This window comes from Ostrinia nubilalis, chromosome 15 (assembly GCF_963855985.1).
Source record: "Ostrinia nubilalis chromosome 15, ilOstNubi1.1, whole genome shotgun sequence".
Lineage (NCBI taxonomy): Eukaryota > Metazoa > Arthropoda > Insecta > Lepidoptera > Crambidae > Ostrinia > Ostrinia nubilalis.
Genome location: NC_087102.1, coordinates 9,754,317 through 9,775,047, shown reverse-complemented (window position 1 = coordinate 9,775,047; position 20,731 = coordinate 9,754,317). Strand labels below are relative to the sequence as shown.

The window sequence follows — 20,731 nt, the reverse complement described above, 5'->3', positions numbered from 1 at the left end:
AAGAAAGGGATCCGGGAAAATGTTTCCACATCAAGTAATCACATTGAGTCTTGGACCTTTTATACTGATAAGTTAAAAACCATAAAATTTATAACAGCAGAAAACACGATACTAAAAAATGTTAAATGCGTAAAGGGATATCAAATATCTATCAAATCCTTAAACGATATTTGGGATAAGTTAAAGAATGAAGGGTTTAAATATATGAACCTTAGACAGTTTAACCAAGACTCTCTGGAAAACTTATTTGGAATCATTAGGCAACACAGTGTAACCAATAGAAATCCCACTATCACGCACTTTACTGCAGCGCTTAAAACAAGCATGGTTACTGGGCTGAAAGTGCCTCATAGCAGAAGTGCTAATTGTGAAGCAGACAACAATAAACATATGCTGGAATATAAAGACATTTTAAAAACTAATTTAAAAGCAACAGAAATAAAAATTAATGTTCAAAATTCCACAGACACTGAATTTTATCCTGTGTTGTCTATCCCGGACCCTGAAAACTTAGAACAGCCCATTGAAAATTTGTGTAGCCTTGAAAACCAACCAGTAGTATATGTAAGCGGGTATTTAGCTGCCAAACTATTACAGAACAGTTCTTGTTTAATTTGTGAAGAGTGTTTGAGCGTGAAAACTCCTGTTGACAATGATTTGTATGCATATATATCTCTTCGCGAATGGTGGCATGATAAAAAAAGTCTCGTTTATCCAACAATTCAATTATGTACCACCGTAAATGAAGCTAAACAATTTTATCATGACCATATTGCCGACCAGATATATATGGAAAATGTTGGAAAATTCATTTTCTTAATGTTGAGTACAAATTGTAATTTTAGTTGGTTTAAATGTCAACAACATAATAAAGAAATTTATGATAAGATGTTTAAAATATTAAGTTACCTTTTTCTAAGAAAAAGTTGTAAAATCATTAATGACAGCTTCATAAAAAGTGAAAACAATTTTGCTGACAAAAGTAAAAAAGCACAGCAACAAAGCATTGAAAAGTAATCTTGAGGCTGAGGTTCGATCAGCTGATAAGAAAATTAAAGATGTTTATAAATAAAAATCCTATTTTTTCTTAGAAAAAGTTGTGAAAATAAAAGTTTACAAAATTATCATTTCTGTACTTTGTTATAATATTCAATAATTCCTCATGCCTACAACTGCTATGTCATGTTCAATACTTATTGTAATATACCTATTTTATTTCGAAATAAATAATTTACGTTACAAAAGTTCGTTTTACTTACACATAGTATAAAATAAAAATAGCATTAAAATATTGAAAGTTCCTATACTAGATATCGATATGCAATTACAACCCTAGCAAAGTATCGATAATCGATAAGTTATTACGAACGTCACTAATACTGTCAGAAAATAATGCATTATGTTGGTAGCTCCGCCTGTAGTTTGTGCGGTTGGTAAAGATTTGCGGGTCGTTCTCTAAAATGCATATGTGTGCGTGAGCTCAAAAAATATCTATGGAGTGCCGTCTCTTACTCTTTTATGCTCTTTGTTAGTACCATTAGTTTTCCGCAACATGGCGAGGGTTTTTATGTTCCTGGTCAGGCTATACACAATTTATTAATTGTTTATTTTGCACGTCGGTAAAATTATTATTTCCACTGTCTCGCAGGAGTCGCAGGTAACCTTATCATAAAATCTCTCTGGATTCATCCTCTGCTTCTTTTTCATTAATTTAAATTAGCGTTTGCACAACAAGCCGCACGACTACAGTAAAAACATTACTTATTACAAAATATCAAGTATCCAAAAATTTCAAGCTTTTTTGCATAACTAGTACGTTTTAATAAAATGGCAACACTTTTATAATCAGTTCGTTCAGAAATTAATTTAAAAAATAAAATGAATTTGATTTATTTTACAAAATATAGTGCTTTTTTATATTTAAATTAAATATAAAGAGATAAATAAATAAGTAGTGATAAAACATTTTTACAAATTAATTAAGCCATTGTCAGCGAGACGTCAGCTGTGCTGTGACTTATATTTTCCAAACGAAAACTTCAAAGTACGCCCCAGATTTCACTATGCGTAAATAGAAATTTAAACGAAAATAAATAACAATACATCAATTTTAGTTTAATTAGCATTATAGAAGTAATTAATTGACAGCCGTATTTATTATAGTTTACCGAATGACCTGCGAGTTCGTGTGTGTCGCGCACCGCGTAACTTTATCACCGTAATTGACCGTAATCAAATGAGATATCAATGCGCTCGTCAGTGAGCTACATATTGTCTCACGCGCCAGGAGAGTCGGTGATGTCGCACCCTGACTACGCGCAGCACGCCCAGCACCATGCCTGCCTGCTGGTGCTGGTCAAAGGCATCGGGGGAATGCTCAAAAACTTCAACAAACTTTGGGAGAGGATACAGAAAGTCAACAATATAAAAGTTACTGGTACGTGTTCTTTGTGACTAGGAATTAGGTCAATTCATGAAGAAAACATGTTTTAAAACATAAAACATCCATCAACTTGGGAATCTGCAGATTCTATTCTATACTTAATTAAGCTGCTTTCTTTATTTTCTAATAAGAATTCTTTTAAACATAAAAGTGACTAATGTTAGATTTATAAACAGCTGTTGTTGTTTTTTTTTTTGTTTTCAATTTTAGATTCCTCAGGACAAGTTAGAGATATCTGGGTGAGGTATGTCCGGGATTACCCAGTGGAAAACAATGACTGGGGTGACTTTCAAACACATAGGTAAGTTCATTCAAATTCACACCACTTTTAATTAAAAAAAATAAAAATAAAGTTCAGGAAGACCTACTAACAAAATTTTAACAAAAAAGAACAAAATAAATATTCTTATTAGCTAGCACTAAAGTAATTTACCTTTAATTAAAAGGCAATTATAGGTACTTGGCCAATGCTGTAAATTGTTGAAATACAATACAAGTCACTAAATAAGTAGTATTTTGATAAAAAGTAAGATTATGTGTAATCCTACCTTATAAATCCTATGTTTAATTCATAAATAATTGATAGTTCATTACCTTTCCACAGGCGGTTGCTAGGCCTAATTACTCTTAGTAAGTTCACAAACCAAGTAGAATTGAACGAAGTGTGCCGAGTCCATGAATCTCTCAAGGTGAAGTATTCCAACACCTTGTACGACTCGAGAGCCTTCATGTTTGGCCCCGGGAGCAACTTGAAGAAGCCCGAGCAAGAGCCAGAGACGTACAGCTATGAAGAAGATAAAGTTTCCAAAGAAGGCAGCAGTTTGAGTGACAAGTAAGAAACTTTCATATATTACGTAATAACTAATTTAAAATCTATATTTTAAAGGCAATTAAAATGTTATCTCATGTTTCACTCGACATAATATGAATGCTCTTTGAATTTATTTGCCTATAAATATTCATTTTCTTCATTACTTCATAAATTTCATAATTTCTACAATTATAATAATAATACATATTAACATTTTATTGGTACATCATTAGTAGTTGTTCAAAATCATACTAATTAAGTACATACTTTATTTGTCTTTATATGTATCTCTACACAATCTAAAATGGAATAATAGTTTTAGTTAATAATAATTGAAATTCATATTACAATTTTACATGTAAGATGATTTCATAATCATAATTTAACTCAGTGTGTTCTCTAAGTAAATAAATATTTTTCCAATTTATTTATAACTTGTCTGGTAAGATTCACTGTACGGTACTAAATCATTAAACGAGCAGTGACCTCAAATTATGAATTTACTGTGGCAAATTGCCATTCACCCATTACCATAACTACAATCTAGCCAGACATCTACGAAAGCTGTGTACCACTAGTTCGAAATGTGACTTGATCTGCGCGAATTTCGGTGTGCCATGTTACATATAAAGTCTCTTAATAATAATATAATATTAAAAACATGGTGATAAAACTATTCCTTAAAACTTTCACCCACAAATTCACTTCCTTTATTATCTTTGAGACAAAAGACAGCATAGTATGACCTTCTGTTTCCTCTTTCTTTACCAAAAAGTAATAGACAAACAGAAATACTTTTGAATTTATTTTTTGTATGTGGCTATTTATATGCTAAGCAGTGTAGCATCAGACCTAGATGTGGCTTCTTTTAAATAACTGTAATAACAAAATCAAGGCGCAAGTGTTTACTTCACTTACGCGTTGCGTTAGACTCGCTCGCCATTAGATATCGCGTGACAAGGAAGCATTAATTGAAGACCAATATAGTTGAATATAGCATAACTTCCTGTTTGCAATGGAATAGGTATTACAGGCGAATGTTTTTCACGAATATTATTGACGTATTTCATATTCTTTATTTTTAGCAAAAGAAATAACTGTAATATAAAATAGTTTAAAATTGGTATTGTTAATAAGTGTTATACTGTAATAATAAAGGTGAATAAACCATTTATCGTGTTATAAAGTCAAGAATCAGTTTATTTTAAATAACAAATCAATTGATCTTTCAGGTATTCTCTGCCCAGTGAACCAGCAGACAGTTTATCATCTTCTGAAAGTTTCCCACATTCAGCTTCGTCTACTGCATCATTTCCTGTCCAAGAAGAGAATTTCACCACACCATCAAACTTTAAAACACATGCTATGTTTTACGGCGAAAATGACCCAGTGCCTGACTTAGAGCAGAATGTAGCAGATCTCATAAATTCTCTATTCTGGGTGGTAGAATCTAAGAGGCTGGAGAGATCTAGAGAAAAGCTTGAGAAAGTATCCCTACTTTTGGCTCCTTTTGAAAAGAAGGACTTTGTTGGTACGAAATAATTGAATTTTCAAAATTCGTAAGTAACAATTCATCCAAATTTTTAATTTGTAAAATTTTCAGGCCTTGATATGGAGTCCCGCAATAATAAAAAGCGTTGCATGGGACGCGTGACGAAGAATCTCGCCGATTTAACTTTGCAATCTGGTCTGGTCGCTGATAGTCTTGGCTTATACCATAATTCGGCGGAAATTCTAAAGTCCGTGAACGACTGGCTTTGGCTGGCAGCTGCTAAAGAAGGTATACAACTTTGAACTTTCTGGCTCTAAAAATGAAACGCGTGACTACATATTATATTTGATTATGTTTTATATTTCAGGACTCTGCGCCGCTTCTGCAATTCTTCTTTACCCAAACTTACGGAATACAACGCCCCTACAGAGAAATGCTAGTCTTCAAGAGAATTCTCCTAATAAAACAAAACCACTCTCATTGTTCCAACCAAACATCGATCCATTTCGAAAATATAAAGCCACCTTATCACCTCTCAGGTCTTCAAAGAACTCTAGTCCTATTAACCCACCCAGTGAACTGACGCCTTCGTCTTCAGATAGCATCGACACGTCTTCTAGACAATCAGAGACTGATAATGCTGATTCCGAATCTCTAGCATCATCCAGTGACATCGAATACCAAAGTCAGAAGTCGTTTTACACTTCCGACCACCCTTCGATTCCCAGACAACCGGTGACTCAAATCAATAACCAATACCTTTTGAATGGAGAAGAAATAGCTGAGAAGTATCGTAAAGCGATCATACACTACAGCAAGTATCAGAACGCTGGTATAATCGAGACTGAGGCGTGCTTCAAAGCCGCAAGGATCGCGGTAGAGCAAAACAATAGTCTGCACGCGTCCAGTTTTTTGCAGAACGTTATTTTTATCAACTTGACTTTAAGTGAACAAGAGAAGATACAAAGATTTGACACACTTGCTGAGCTATACAAAGAGATAGGTAAGTATTTAATATCTTATCATCTAAATAATGCCTTAAGTCTCTGGAACACTGCCAAATAGGATCAACCCCACTTTTCCCGTGGATGTCTAAGAGGCTACTAGAGGAAAAATATGCGAACATCAGGCAACCGCAACTCGTCTGGCTAGCGTAAGGAAAATCCTCCTTTCTGGCTCTAGTAATTATAGAGAACAGTCCTCCTAAAATGGCGACTAAATGCCTTGAAATTTATTATGATTTCGTATCAATTTCATTAGTTTTTGCCCCATTTTGTCACCATAATTAAAAACTGTCCTAACATGTCTTCATAGGGTTCCTCCGCAAGGCAGCATTCTGCCAGCGCCTCGCGGCCACTCGGCAAGTGAGCCCGAACAACCCCAACCCGGACTGGCAGCGTTGCTACTACCTCATGCTGCACAGCTTCCCGGGGCACAGGCTGAGCCTCGACCCTAACTACGTCATACAGCACCAAGTTGGTAAGCAAATTGTCTCATTTTCTTAAAAGTGTCTGTTTTAGATACAGTTTATCATACTTGTATGTGTTTAAAAAGCATTTCAGATATGTATCCATTTTCCTACCAATAGTACATGCTTCTTTTAGTATGGAGGTAGATGGTGCCATGTAAGATGATCAAAAATATTTTTAAGACAATTTGCCGAATTTCAGAAAACAACCTAGCTGGTCCATACATATAAAAGTTGCTATCGATTTAACCTTTTCTAGCAAGTTTCTACATGTCACCATGTTAGTAAAAGTTGTTCATAATCAGGACCCGTGAGTAGGATCATTCCTGAACATTTGGCAACTACTGCCATTGAAAAATAGACCTGAATTATTTATTGCCCTTGAAAGGTTGGCCAGCGCTGCAAATCCAGTTGCTCCAAGAGTTGGTGGTGGCCGCGCGACGCATGGGGCACCCTGCGCTAGCCACGAGGCACATGACCTTCCTGCTGCAGACCATGTGGCCGCACCTGGCGCGCCAGGAGCACCGGGACCTGGCCATCCAGCTGCAGGTATGAGTCTTGCAGCTCATTGTTGATCCAGCTGCTACAGAGCTGGTGGTGGCCGCGTGACATATGGGACACCCCGCGCTGGCCACGAGGCACATGACCTTCCTGCTGCAGACCATGTGGCCGCACCTGGCGCGCCAGGAGCACCGGGACCTGGCCATCCAGCTGCAGGTATGAGTCTTGCAGCTCATTGTTGATCCAGCTGCTACAGAGCTGGTGGTGGCCGCGCGACGCATGGGGCACCCTGCTCTAGCCACGAGGCACATGACCTTCCTGCTGCAGACCATGTGGCCGCACCTGGCGCGCCAGGAGCACCGGGACCTGGCCATCCAGCTGCAGGTATGAGTCTTGCAGCTCATTGTTGATCCAGCTGCTACAGAGCTGGTGGTGGCCGCGTGACATATGGGACACCCCGCGCTGGCCACGAGGCACATGACCTTCCTGCTGCAGACCATGTGGCCGCACCTGGCGCGCCAGGAGCACCGGGACCTGGCCATCCAGCTGCAGGTATGAGTCTTGCAGCTCATTGTTGATCCAGCTGCTACAGAGCTGGTGGTGGCCGCGCGACATATGGGACACCCCGCGCTGGCCACGAGACACATGACCTTCCTGCTGCAGACCATGTGGCCGCACCTGGCGCGCCAGGAGCACCGGGACCTGGCCATCCAGCTGCAGGTATGAGTCTTGCAGCTCATTGTTGATCCAGCTGCTACAGAGCTGGTGGTGGCCGCGTGACATATGGGACACCCCGCGCTGGCCACGAGGCACATGACCTTCCTGCTGCAGACCATGTGGCCGCACCTGGCGCGCCAGGAGCACCGGGACCTGGCCATCCAGCTGCAGGTATGAGTCTTGCAGCTCATTGTTGATCCAGCTGCTACAGAGCTGGTGGTGGCCGCCTGACATATGGGACACCCCGCGCTGGCCACGAGGCACATGACCTTCCTGCTGCAGACCATGTGGCCGCACCTGGCGCGCCAGGAGCACCGGGACCTGGCCATCCAGCTGCAGGTATGAGTCATATAATACTTGCAGCATTCTTTTAAAATTATTCAGATATAGGACTCTCTCTGTTGTTAGGCAGATAAATGTTTCTTTGAACAGTTTATCTTGTTAGTAACTAGCTTTTGCCCGAGCGGCTTCACCCGTGTAAAATTTAGTGTCACAGATCGTTATAAATCAAGCCTATATGTTATTATGGGTTATAAATAATAATACTGTAAAGTTTCATCAAAATCCGTACAGTAATTTTTGCGTGAAAGAGTAACAAACATCCATCCAGACATCCAAACTTTCGCATTTATTATATTAGTAGGATATTATTAGGATTTTTGCGTTACACGTCCTCGATCTTGATTCTTTTGAAACAGCTATTTTAAATGGCATACTTTCCCCGTGGTTATGTGTGAAGTTTTCCGCCAAAATGACGGGGCCTTAACACTAAAAACTGAGGGCGTGCTCCCATGCTATTCTGACAAGAAGGAAGCTAGGGAAGAAGGAGTGGTAACTGTAGGTTTTCGTCCAGAACTCCACTCGTAGCGAAACTATACCCAGTCTATTTGGTTCTTCCAGGCCCTCTCAGCGCAGTGCGAAGGCGGCCCGGTGCCCTTAGTCCTGGAGACAGGCGAGGTGATCCCGCCCGCTAACCTCACGCACGTGCCGCACTGTTCCTGGTTCAGCCCGAGGCCGCTCCCGCCACCGCGCGCGCCGACCCTCGTCAAGTGCAAGACGCAGACCGGGCCCTTCATCTTCACGCCGATACACTTCGGCACGCTGGAGCGGAAGACGAAGAAGGACGAAGGGAAAATGGGTATGATATGCAACTTCATCATCATCTCAGCCATAGGACGTCCACTGCTGAACATAGGCGTCCCCCAATGCTTTCCATGGTGCCCGGTTGGTAGCGGCCTGCTTCCAGCACCTTCCTGCTACCTTTACGATGTCGACCATTCTATTAAATGTAAGAGTAAGATAGCTAAATAGGGGGAATCCCCTGCCAACCTCACACATGTTCCGCACTGCTCGTGGTTCAGCCCGAGGCCGCTGCCGCCGCCGCGCGCGCCGACCCTCGTCAAGTGCAAGACGCAGACCGGGCCCTTCATCTTCACGCCGATACACTTCGGCACGCTGGAGCGGAAGACGAAGAAGGACGAGGGGAAAATGGGTATGACATGCAACTTCATCATCATCATCATCATCTCAGCCATTGGACATAGGCCTCCTCCAATGCTTTCCATGCGCCCGGTTGCTAGCGGCCTGCGTCCAGCACCTTCCTACTGCATTACGATGTCGACCATTCTATTAAGTGTAAGGTAGCTAAATAGGGGAATCCCGCCCGCCAACCTAACGCACGTGCCGCACTGCTCGTGGTTCAGTCCGCGCCCGTTGCCGCCTTCGCGCGCGTCGACCCTCGTCAAGTGCAAGACGCAGACCGGGCCCTTCATATTTACGCCGATACACTTCGGCACGCTGGAACGGAAGACGAAGAAGGATGAGGGGAAAATGGGTATGATATGCAACTTCATCATCATCATCTTAGCCATAGGACGTCCACTGCTGAACAATAGGCCTCCCTCAATGCTTTCCATGATGCCCGGTTGGTAGCGGCCTGCGTCCAGCACCTTCCAGCTGCCTTTACGATGTCGACCATTCTATTAAGTGTAAGGTAGCTAAATAGGGGAATCCCGCCCGCCAACCTCACGCACGTGCCGCACTGTTCCTGGTTCAGCCCGAGGCCGCTGCCGCCGCCGCGCGCGCCGACCCTCGTCAAGTGCAAGACGCAGACCGGGCCCTTCATCTTCACGCCGATACACTTCGGCACGCTGGAGCGGAAGACCAAGAAGGATGAAGGGAAAATGGGTATGACGTGTAATTTCATCATCATCATCTCAGTCATAGGACGTCCACTGCTGAACATAGGCCTCCCCCAATGCTTTCCATGGTGCCCGGTTGGTAGCGGCCTGCGTCCAGCACCTTCCAGCTGCCTTTACGATGTCGACCATTCTATTAAGTGTAAGGTAGCTAAATAGGGGGGATAACCCCAGCCAACCTCACGCACGTGCCGCACTGTTCCTGGTTCAGCCCGAGGCCTCTGACTAAACGGTCTATCATTGTAATAAATTACCAAAGTCACTATAATTTAATGTTTCATACATTCCATTCGCCATCGCCATTTTGATTTCTCCACTACAATATCGAAACAATATCCCCGTCCCGATGCCCATGCGTAGACATCAACTCAAATACAATCTCTCACTCACTTTGTTTTATGAATTGGTTTTGTAAAATAGTATTTGTGGATCATAAATCTTGTTTTTTTATTAAACTAAGCCCGTAATTACAGAGTACCTATGGGTCGAGGACGATATCTGCGAGGTTCAAATGAAGCTGACGAATCCTCTGCCATTCGAGCTGAAAGTCTCCAACATGCGGCTCTTGACCTCCGGCGTGGTCTTCGAGTCTATACCAGAGACAATAATCCTCCCACCGGATTCACCGACCACAGTTAACCTCCACGGCACTCCCAAGGAAGTCGGCGAACTTCAGATCCTGGGCTATTCGACTCACACTTTAGGAGTCAAGTCAAACTGTAGGCTCAAAAACATGCCGATGCCCAACAAATTCCCAGCATCTTTTACCATCGAAGTGATTCCCAGCCTGCCCACTATAACTATCGAAACAACAGTGGCGCCCTCTGGTAGCGTAAGCTTGTCGAGTCTCGAGAACATTGGGAGCACTACAAACATTTCACTGCATAACGGAGAAAGCACAGAGTGCACTATGAAGATTACGAACACTAGTAACGTGCCTATCGAATACCTTGACATAGCTATCCAGGTAATGAAGTGTCTATTTTATTTATATCACCTGACTTTGAGTATATTTTGTGTCCTTACGTTTTTATTTCGTTCAATTTCACGCTCTCTCTACTCATTCGAAGGTACTACAGAAAATATTTTTTACAGTCTAACATGGATAGCCAACTCCAATCAAAAGTGTTCCAATTCTCGACCGAAGATATCAAGGCTCAGTTACCGATCCCTCCAGATGAGACTGCAACCATCGTAATGAAACTGTATGGGGAGGCTGACTTCCTTGACCTAGGCGGAGTAGGCGGCGAGAATCTGTTTCCAAACAGCCTCACTTCAAACTACCCTTCGAGGGTTGGCTCGCCAGTTCCAAATGCACAAACATCTCTGCCAACGCAGAGTTCCAATCCGCAAACTTCGTTGAGCAGTGGACTGATGGCCAACAGGACTTCTGGGAGCTTTAGGTAAGTATTGTGGGGGAATATTGTATAATTTTGGATTCGAGTCACATAACCCTCTTTAAAGCACATGATGAAAATTTTCATTGATTTTCAACCTTAAAATAAATGAAGTAAGGTTTCAAACTATGTATAGTGCCAGAGTCCTATAAATGACATTTAAACTTCTTTCAGATCAACCAATTCTCATACAACAAGCTGGTCGGCTCCGATCTCAGTCATGCCACCATCTAGAGGCCGACTAATCGAAACTCAAGTAAGTAAACGAGATACTTACTCAAGAAATAATTCAAATCATTACATATAGACGCGCCCCACCATTCTTCCGCTAATGTTTGAGTGTTATCGGTACACGCTAAATAAATCCATGAGTGTGCACACGCACACTACAATAATGATGCTCGGATTGCTCGGATCAAACTCCCCGCACCACGCGCTTCCCTCGACCAAAAATTGATAGGGCGCGTCTTCGTGGATGAAAGGATCTATAACATGTGTTAAGCAGGGATATACGCTATTGCTTTACGAATGTGATTGTCTGTCTTCATTTTTCTAAATTTATTTTAATATTTCAGGTAATAATTAGGTACTCAGGAGGCGCCGGCAAAGAGCTTCACTGTCGCCAGTCAACGCTTCAAATCAACTTGGAGTTGTTGCCCAGTGTTTCTATCACTCATTGGGACGTGTTGCCTGCAGAGATGTAAGTGTACCGTAACTTTGTTCGTTTCTTTTCAGCCAAAAGAGATTCTTCCTCAGGGATTACCACAGCAACCGGTCCAGCGCTGCTCGCATCCAGGTGTTTCGCGACCTTCACCAGGTCGATTGTGCAAACGTTCTGACAGTCGTTTCTCCATTGGATTGATCACCAATAGGACGTTTCGTTTTTTGTGCAAACGTTCTCTGACAGTCGTTTCTCCATTGGACTGATCACCAATAGGACGTTTCGTTTTTGAGATATCCTCAGTGGCGTAACTACAGGGTGGTAGGGCTGCCTATAGATTTAAGTAAAGTGCACATTAAATTGTTTGGGTTACCGATTCAAAAATGATAGTTGATAGTAGGTAGGTATTCATTCATTCGTGCTATGATACCAGGGGCCAGGGCTTCCCCTCAATGCCACGAGACACGGATGGTATAGTTACGCCACTATCGATCCACATCACTTTATGCGATTGGACTAACCATCTGACAGTCGTCTGAACTCTGAACGTAGCCTTATGCTGATAATTTCTCTCATGATCTGATCTTTGTTTCCTGGCTCGTATTTACTAACTTAGCTATACTACAGATGCTGTAGTCATGATAAACATTCGCCTGTTCGCTTCGCAGCCCAACCCAACTGTACCTGGTGCTAGACGTGACGAACCTGACCGGCGAAGAAATGGAGTTCCACTACGCGCCCGGCAAGCACATCCTGGTGGAGAGCAAGGAGTCCTGCCGCGTGCCCGTGCCGCTCGACCGCTGCCCCTTCAGCGCCACGCCGCCCAAGCTGGACGACGGTGAGGGAACTGTGTGTCTCGACCATCTGTCCATCATGCAGGAGCGCCCGGCGGCACATCCTGGTGGAGAGCAAGGAGTCCTGCCGCGTGCCCGTGCCGCTCGACCGCTGCCCCTTCAGCGCCACGCCGCCCAAGCTGGACGACGGTGAGGGAACTGTGTGTCTCGACCATCTGTCCATCATGCAGGAGCGCCCGGCGGCACATCCTGGTGGAGAGCAAGGAGTCCTGCCGCGTGCCCGTGCCGCTCGACCGCTGCCCCTTCAGCGCCACGCCGCCCAAGCTGGACGACGGTGAGGGAACTGTGTGTCTCGACCATCTGTCCATCATGCAGGAGCGCCCGGCGGCACATCCTGGTGGAGAGCAAGGAGTCCTGCCGCGTGCCCGTGCCGCTCGACCGCTGCCCCTTCAGCGCCACGCCGCCCAAGCTGGACGACGGTGAGGGAACTGTGTGTCTCGACCATCTGTCCATCATGCAGGAGCGCCCGGCGGCACATCCTGGTGGAGAGCAAGGAGTCCTGCCGCGTGCCCGTGCCGCTCGACCGCTGCCCCTTCAGCGCCACGCCGCCCAAGCTGGACGACGGTGAGGGAACTGTGTGTCTCGACCATCTGTCCATCATGCAGGAGCGCCCGGCGGCACATCCTGGTGGAGAGCAAGGAGTCCTGCCGCGTGCCCGTGCCGCTCGACCGCTGCCCCTTCAGCGCCACGCCGCCCAAGCTGGACGACGGTGAGGGAACTGTGTGTCTCGACCATCTGTCCATCATGCAGGAGCGCCCGGCGGCACATCCTGGTGGAGAGCAAGGAGTCCTGCCGCGTGCCCGTGCCGCTCGACCGCTGCCCCTTCAGCGCCACGCCGCCCAAGCTGGACGACGGTGAGGGAACTGTGTGTCTCGACCATCTGTCCATCATGCAGGAGCGCCCGGCGGCACATCCTGGTGGAGAGCAAGGAGTCCTGCCGCGTGCCCGTGCCGCTCGACCGCTGCCCCTTCAGCGCCACGCCGCCCAAGCTGGACGACGGTGAGGGAACTGTGTGTCTCGACCATCTGTCCATCATGCAGGAGCGCCCGGCGGCACATCCTGGTGGAGAGCAAGGAGTCCTGCCGCGTGCCCGTGCCGCTCGACCGCTGCCCCTTCAGCGCCACGCCGCCCAAGCTGGACGACGGTGAGGGAACTGTGTGTCTCGACCATCTGTCCATCATAAGGGAACTGGCTTTGTCTTCATTTATTACATACTAGCTGTGCCCGCGACTTCATTGTTGCTCTGCTTCTACTAGCCTATAGCCTTCCTCGATAAATGGGCTATCTAACACTGAAATAATTTTTCAAATCGGACCAGTAGTTCCGGAGATTAGCGCGTTCAAGTAAACAAACAAACATACAAACTCTTCAGCTTTATAATATTAGTGTAGATTAAACATGATTGGTCATAAAAAAAGCTAAGAGAAAACACTAGCATCTTTCGAACATTGTCGTCTTGCCAGCGCCCATGTAGCGTTGACGTGACGCTGGCGTTGCATCTAGTTCAACGTTTCTTTCGGGCAAGTAACGCAATCTTCTCACTCCATTGTGCTCAGACGGTATTCAAAACACTAGTGTGGCTTTGAAGCAAGCTTATAGCTGTTTCATAATTGTGAATTCACAGGTGCGAGTTCCTTTCTATCTATCGTAAAGCGAATAATAAACTTATTGCATAATTATTTACACATACAAAATATCAATCGGAATCAGCAAAACCCAAAAAGACCAGGCAGTTTGATTTCATCAGAATTTCTAGTAGGTGTAATCGCTTCACGCCGACGACCTGATAAAGGTAGCAGGAAAGCGCTGGACGCAGGCCGCTACCAACTGTGCGATGTTGGGGGAGGCCTATGTTCCGCAGTGGACGTCCTGTGGCTGAAATGATGATGATGATTAACCGTTTCAATATTATTTATACAATAGGCTACTTTCCTAGAAAAAAATTTTTAGTCCTTCAATTTTAATATAAAAAAATATTGGACACATATATTTTTAAATGTCAATCAAACAAATAATTACAAAGTTATAGTGCATTGAAGTTCCGCGCGACGTCATAAAGTGCTGCACTTTTACGCACTCACTGACGTCACAGGCCTTTTCTTTAGAACTTTGGCACGCTTTATCACTTTAGATATTCATTAGTTTTAAAAAGTGAAAAATACGTGTCGAGTAGTTTTTGATAAGCTAACGGACGGACTAATTAAAACTCTTGCTTTTTTACCCAGGAAACATCTCTATTATCGAACTCTCCCTTTCTCAGAAACTGCCGAATCAAAGTCCACCGCGACCGGCACGTCGACCAACAGCCTGGAACTCATGTGCTCGGAGCACATCACCAACCACGTGGCGCTGCGCTGGCGCCTCACGACCAGCGGCGCGGGCGGGCGCGCCTGCGTGCGCGGCATCACGCTCTCGCAGACCATGATGGACATCGTGCGCATGTCGCCGCTCAACTGGGGTGAGTCGACAGCTTAGAGTAGCCTTCACAGGAGTGGACATACTTACAGTAGACCAACAGCCTCGGGCTCATGTGCCCGGAACACATCACCAACCACGTGGCGCTGCGCTGGCGCCTCACGACCAGCGGCGCGGGCGGGCGCGCCTGCGTGCGCGGCATCACGCTCTCGCAGGCCATGATGGACATCGTGCGCATGTCGCCGCTCAACTGGGGTGAGCAGTCGACAGCTTAGAGTAGCCTTCACAGGAGTGGACACACAGTAGACCAACAGCCTCGAACTCATGTGCTCAGAGCACATCACCAACCACGTGGCGCTGCGCTGGCGCCTCACGACCAGCGGCGCGGGCGGGCGCGCCTGCGTGCGCGGCATCACGCTCTCGCAGACCATGATGGACATCGTGCGCATGTCGCCGCTCAACTGGGGTGAGTCGACAGCTTAGAGTAGCCTTCACAGGAGTGGACATACTTACAGTAGACCAACAGCCTCGGGCTCATGTGCCCGGAACACATCACCAACCACGTGGCGCTGCGCTGGCGCCTCACGACCAGCGGCGCGGGCGGGCGCGCCTGCGTGCGCGGCATCACGCTCTCGCAGGCCATGATGGACATCGTGCGCATGTCGCCGCTCAACTGGGGTGAGCAGTCGACAGCTTAGAGTAGCCTTCACAGGAGTGGACACACAGTAGACCAACAGCCTCGAACTCATGTGCTCAGAGCACATCACCAACCACGTGGCGCTGCGCTGGCGCCTCACGACCAGCGGCGCGGGCGGGCGCGCCTGCGTGCGCGGCATCACGCTCTCGCAGGCCATGATGGACATCGTGCGCATGTCGCCGCTCAACTGGGGTGAGCAGTCTGAGTATTACAGGGCAGAGTCTGAGTATGAGTCAACAAACCTTACAGGGGACATTAAACCAACAGCTTAGAGTTCCTGTGCTTAGCAAAACACATCAGGAATAACGTGGACCATTGCTGGCGCTTCACGCTCTCACAGACCATGATGGACATCGTGCGCATGTCGCCGCTCAACTGGGGTGAGCAGTCTGAGTATTACAGGGCAGAGTCTGAGTTTGAGTCAACAAACCTTACAGGGGACATTAAACCAACAGCTTAGAGTTCCTGTGCTTAGCAAAACACATCAGGAATAACGTGGACCATTGCTGGCGCTTCACGCTCTCACAGACCATGATGGACATCGTGCGCATGTCGCCGCTCAACTGGGGTGAGCAGTCTGAGTATTACAGGGCAGAGTCTGAGTTTGAGTCAACAAACCTTACAGGGGACATTAAACCAACAGCTTAGAGTTCCTGTGCTTAGCAAAACACATCAGGAATAACGTGGACCATTGCTGGCGCTTCACGCTCTCACAGACCATGATGGACATCGTGCGCATGTCGCCGCTCAACTGGGGTGAGCAGTCTGAGTATTACAGGGCAGAGTCTGAGTTTGAGTCAACAAACCTTACAGGGGACATTAAACCAACAGCTTAGAGTTCCTGTGCTTAGCAAAACACATCAGGAATAACGTGGACCATTGCTGGCGCTTCACGCTCTCACAGACCATGATGGACATCGTGCGGATGTCCCCGCTCAACTGGGGTGAGCGGTCGACAGCTTAGAGTAGAACCTTCACAGGAATGGGCAGTGACAGTTGACCAACAGCCTCGAGCTCATGTGCTCAGCAGAACACATCTCGCAGGCCATAATGGACATAGTCCGCATGTCGCCACTCAACTGGGGTGAGCTACGAGTCAACAGCCCTTCTAGAAGTAGCGGACATTAGTAGACCAACAGCTTCTAGTTCCTGTGCTCAGCAGAACTCTTCTCGAACAACGTTGCTGCGCTGGCGCAACCTTGGGAAATTCGTATTAATTTTATTGGTTAACTCTTTAGGGCGCCGCTCCATCTGGAAAGGACGTGGTATACTCTCTACAACCTTACTGCACCGATATTGTATCTAATCCAACTTTTGGTTCGCACCACATTACCAAATTTACCACTTATGTCCTTGAGTTCCGCAGAGGTGAACGGGAAGGAACCAACTGGTGATCTTCACTACTATGACAGTTACTAACCTTGACTTGTATTCCGCAGAGGTGAGCGTGAACCAGCAGGTAATAGCTCCGCAGCAGGAGCTTCGCTGCGCGGCGGGCGAGTGCGTTGCTTTAGGAGTGCGCGTGCGCAACCGCCTGCCACGGGCGCTGGCTCGCCTGCGTCTCTCCGTGCAGCTCTACCAGGACTACAACAACGGCGCGCTCAGCTACCGCCTCGACAGCCGGGTCGCGGCCGCCGGGAACAACAAGTGAGTGCCGCACTAGTCCTCACAGCAGGGCCTCAGCAACCGCCTGCGGCTCTCCGTGCAGCTCTACCAGGACTACAACAAGGGCGCGCTCAGCTACCGCCTCGACAGCCGGGTCGCGGCCGCCGGGAACAACAAGTGAGTGCCGCACTAGTCCTCACAGCAGGGCCTCAGCAACCGCCTGCGGCTCTCCGTGCAGCTCTACCAGGACTACAACAAGGGCGCGCTCAGCTACCGCCTCGACAGCCGGGTCGCGGCCGCCGGGAACAACAAGTGAGTGCCGCACTAGTCCTCACAGCAGGGCCTCAGCAACCGCCTGCGCCTCTCCGTGCAGCTCTACCAAGACTACAACAACGGCTCGCTCAGCTACCGCCTCGACAGCCGGGTCGCGGCCGCCGGGAACAACAAGTGAGTGCCGCACTAGTCCTCACAGCAGGGCCTCAGCAACCGCCTGCGGCTCTCCGTGCAGCTCTACCAGGACTACAACAAGGGCGCGCTCAGCTACCGCCTCGACAGCCGGGTCGCGGCCGCCGGGAACAACAAGTGAGTGCCGCACTAGTCCTCACAGCAGGGCCTCAGCAACCGCCTGCGGCTCTCCGTGCAGCTCTACCAGGACTACAACAACGGCGCGCTCAGCTACCGCCTCGACAGCCGGGTCGCGGCCGCCGGGAACAACAAGTGAGTGCCGCACTAGTCCTCACAGCAGGGCCTCAGCAACCGCCTGCGGCTCTCCGTGCAGCTCTACCAGGACTACAACAAGGGCGCGCTCAGCTACCGCCTCGACAGCCGGGTCGCGGCCGCCGGGAACAACAAGTGAGTGCCGCACTAGTCCTCACAGCAGGGCCTCAGCAACCGCCTGCGGCTCTCCGTGCAGCTCTACCAGGACTACAACAACGGCGCACTCAGCTACCGCCTCGACAGCCGGGTCGCGGCCGCCGGGAACAACAAGTGAGTGCCGCACTAGTCCTCACAGCAGGGCCTCAGCAACCGCCTGCGGCTCTCCGTGCAGCTCTACCAGGACTACAACAAGGGCGCGCTCAGCTACCGCCTCGACAGCCGGGTCGCGGCCGCCGGGAACAACAAGTGAGTGCCGCACTAGTCCTCACAGCAGGGCCTCAGCAACCGCCTGCGCCTCTCCGTGCAGCTCTACCAAGACTACAACAACGGCTCGCTCAGCTACCGCCTCGACAGCCGGGTCGCGGCCGCCGGGAACAACAAGTGAGTCATCATCATCATCATCATCATTTCAGCCACAGGACGTCCACTGCTGAACATAGGGTTCCCTCAATGACTTCCACATCGAACGGTTGGTAGCGGCCTGCATCCAGCGCCTTCCTGCTACCTTTACTTATTTATTTATACTTCAATGCCAAAAATATTAACACTAGGCGAACTTAATGCCATAAGGCATTCTCATCCAGTTTACTTTTGGGTTATGATGCAGAGAAATTAGTTTGGCGGTATAACAAAAAAAAATTAAATAAAATAAAGCAACTAGGTACCTTTATCAGTGCCACATTTACAAGTGAGTGCACCACTAGTGAATACCAAGGCGAGAGTGAATAGGCACTTACAGGGCAGATATGTATCATCCTAGGCTGCATCTCACTCAACACCAGGTGCGATTGTGGTCAAATATACCTGCCTTGTTGCACAAAAAAAAAGTTCGCGCCCCAGCTGGGTTTCTGAATTGAGATTTTCAGCTTAAAAGCTTGCGTAAGCTTAGTTTTATATGCTTTAAGGCTATTTCACACTTAAGTAGAAGATGAGCACGCTCAAGCTAAAAATCTCAATTCAGAAACCATTTAAGTCTTTTAAAGGTAAATGCACACTTACTTATCCGAGCCAGACGAGTCGAACGAAACGATTTATTTTTTCAGAATTTAATGTGTCTTTTCTTAAAAACAGACTCGTGCGTGACTGAATTCTTGTTCAAGAACTTAGATGTGACTTTATTAAATGTAATAAAGTTGATTTATACAAGGTGTATGTTTATTTTCAGGGTCGTATTACCTACTCTCCCAGAATCGGCAAAGGCGTATCATGAGTGTACGGTAGTATTCCTTACTCCTGGAGAATACAAGATCGACATACAATGCTCCACCACGGAACCGGTGCTCGAAGACACTGCAATACTCAAGGAGTCGGATCACCAGTCGCTCATCCAGCCGTGCGCCGGCGAAGTTAGTCATGTATGGAGATTCATTCCACCTGTAGCTATAAGCGTCACGGATTAATATTATTTATTTATTTTTGTATGCTACCAATTATTGTTCATATTATAAGGAATTAAATATTTAACAGATTAAATAGTGTTTTTCACTTCTATACCTATTGCCTGCCCCCCTAGACAAAACGCACTTTTTGATCGAATCGAAAATCGAATCTGTCAAAACTCCATACAAAAAAGGGGCTTTTCGACCACTTTTCGACTGGTTTGCGATCATAATTTGCACTTTGTCTAGACCCACTGTTGGCTATAGATAGACCATACACTGAACTGTCCCACGACTCCCACCCACAGAATCTGTGGTCCTACGGCCCACTCGTCATATTGACAGGGGGCGCCACCGTCAATACCGGATCGCTTGTTCCGATTTTTGCCATGTTGGAAACTTTATATAGTTGAACGATGGAGGCGCCCCCCTGTCAATGAGTTGGGTGGGACAGTAAGAATTTTGTATACAAACGATGTAGGTAAAGAAAACACCCTTACAAGCTGCAAAAGCTACGATTTATAACACTTATTATTCGGCATGTGACGATGCACAGCATCTGGTGAGAGATGCGTCTACTTCCGGTGTAGTTTTTTACCATTTTATACCTTAAATGACGTCATTTCCGCAATTATTTAATAGGAATTGATTTGACTTACTTCCGTTTGCCGCCATTTTAGTCACCTGGGGGCGAGCTTGCTCGGAGTTCTTCATAGCGTCTTTAACTTCCAAACTAGCAACATCGTAAGCAGAAACTCTGCTCAGATTTTTACTGAAATAATTTATTTCTCAACGTTCTTATACTAAGTTTAAAATTAAAAAGTGCAATTGACCGCGCGTGTGTGACCGCGAACGACATGTACGTGATGGTGGTTGGCGCCAAAGGGGACGAGTGTCTTCCGGACGACGAGCAGGTGGACCCAGAGCGTCGGATACCGGAGAAACTCGGACCCCGGCGAGATTCAAAACGGATGAAACGAGGTACGTGGGATTCTGATAGCTTTAACACTCTTTTCGATCAAATGAGCATTCTCGCGAATCTCTATATTGTATAAATAGATTGAATAAAGTACCCACAACCATCTTATACAATTTTAACGGCGGCCCCGTCAGCCCCAATCGCAAACATTACCAATCAAAATACGTTGTTAGCATCACCACAATCGAACGATAACTCTTTCTGGTACGAGTTTCTTAATAAATACCCATTTAAAAAG

General features: G+C 46.6%; 1 protein-coding gene across 1 annotated transcript; it reads left to right on the top strand.

Moving 5' to 3' along the window:
* The first annotated feature begins 2,016 nt into the window (after positions 1–2,016).
* Positions 2,017–19,608, top strand: LOC135078684 (protein brunelleschi). The gene is made up of 28 exons (XM_063973227.1): positions 2,017–2,437; positions 2,654–2,744; positions 3,048–3,275; positions 4,487–4,785; positions 4,858–5,034; positions 5,114–5,749; positions 6,061–6,225; positions 6,603–6,763; positions 8,333–8,570; positions 10,104–10,597; positions 10,726–11,033; positions 11,202–11,283; positions 11,603–11,727; positions 12,357–12,671; positions 12,713–12,961; positions 13,003–13,251; positions 13,293–13,541; positions 13,583–13,686; positions 14,803–15,004; positions 15,061–15,212; positions 15,292–15,427; positions 15,484–15,610; positions 15,687–15,846; positions 17,094–17,301; positions 17,363–17,436; positions 17,498–18,111; positions 18,263–18,381; positions 19,301–19,608. Exons 1-28 carry the CDS (start codon positions 2,248–2,250, stop codon positions 19,533–19,535), a joined length of 6,387 nt encoding a protein of 2,128 aa, XP_063829297.1. The 5' UTR covers positions 2,017–2,247; the 3' UTR covers positions 19,536–19,608.
* Positions 19,609–20,731: the final 1,123 nt, after the last annotated feature.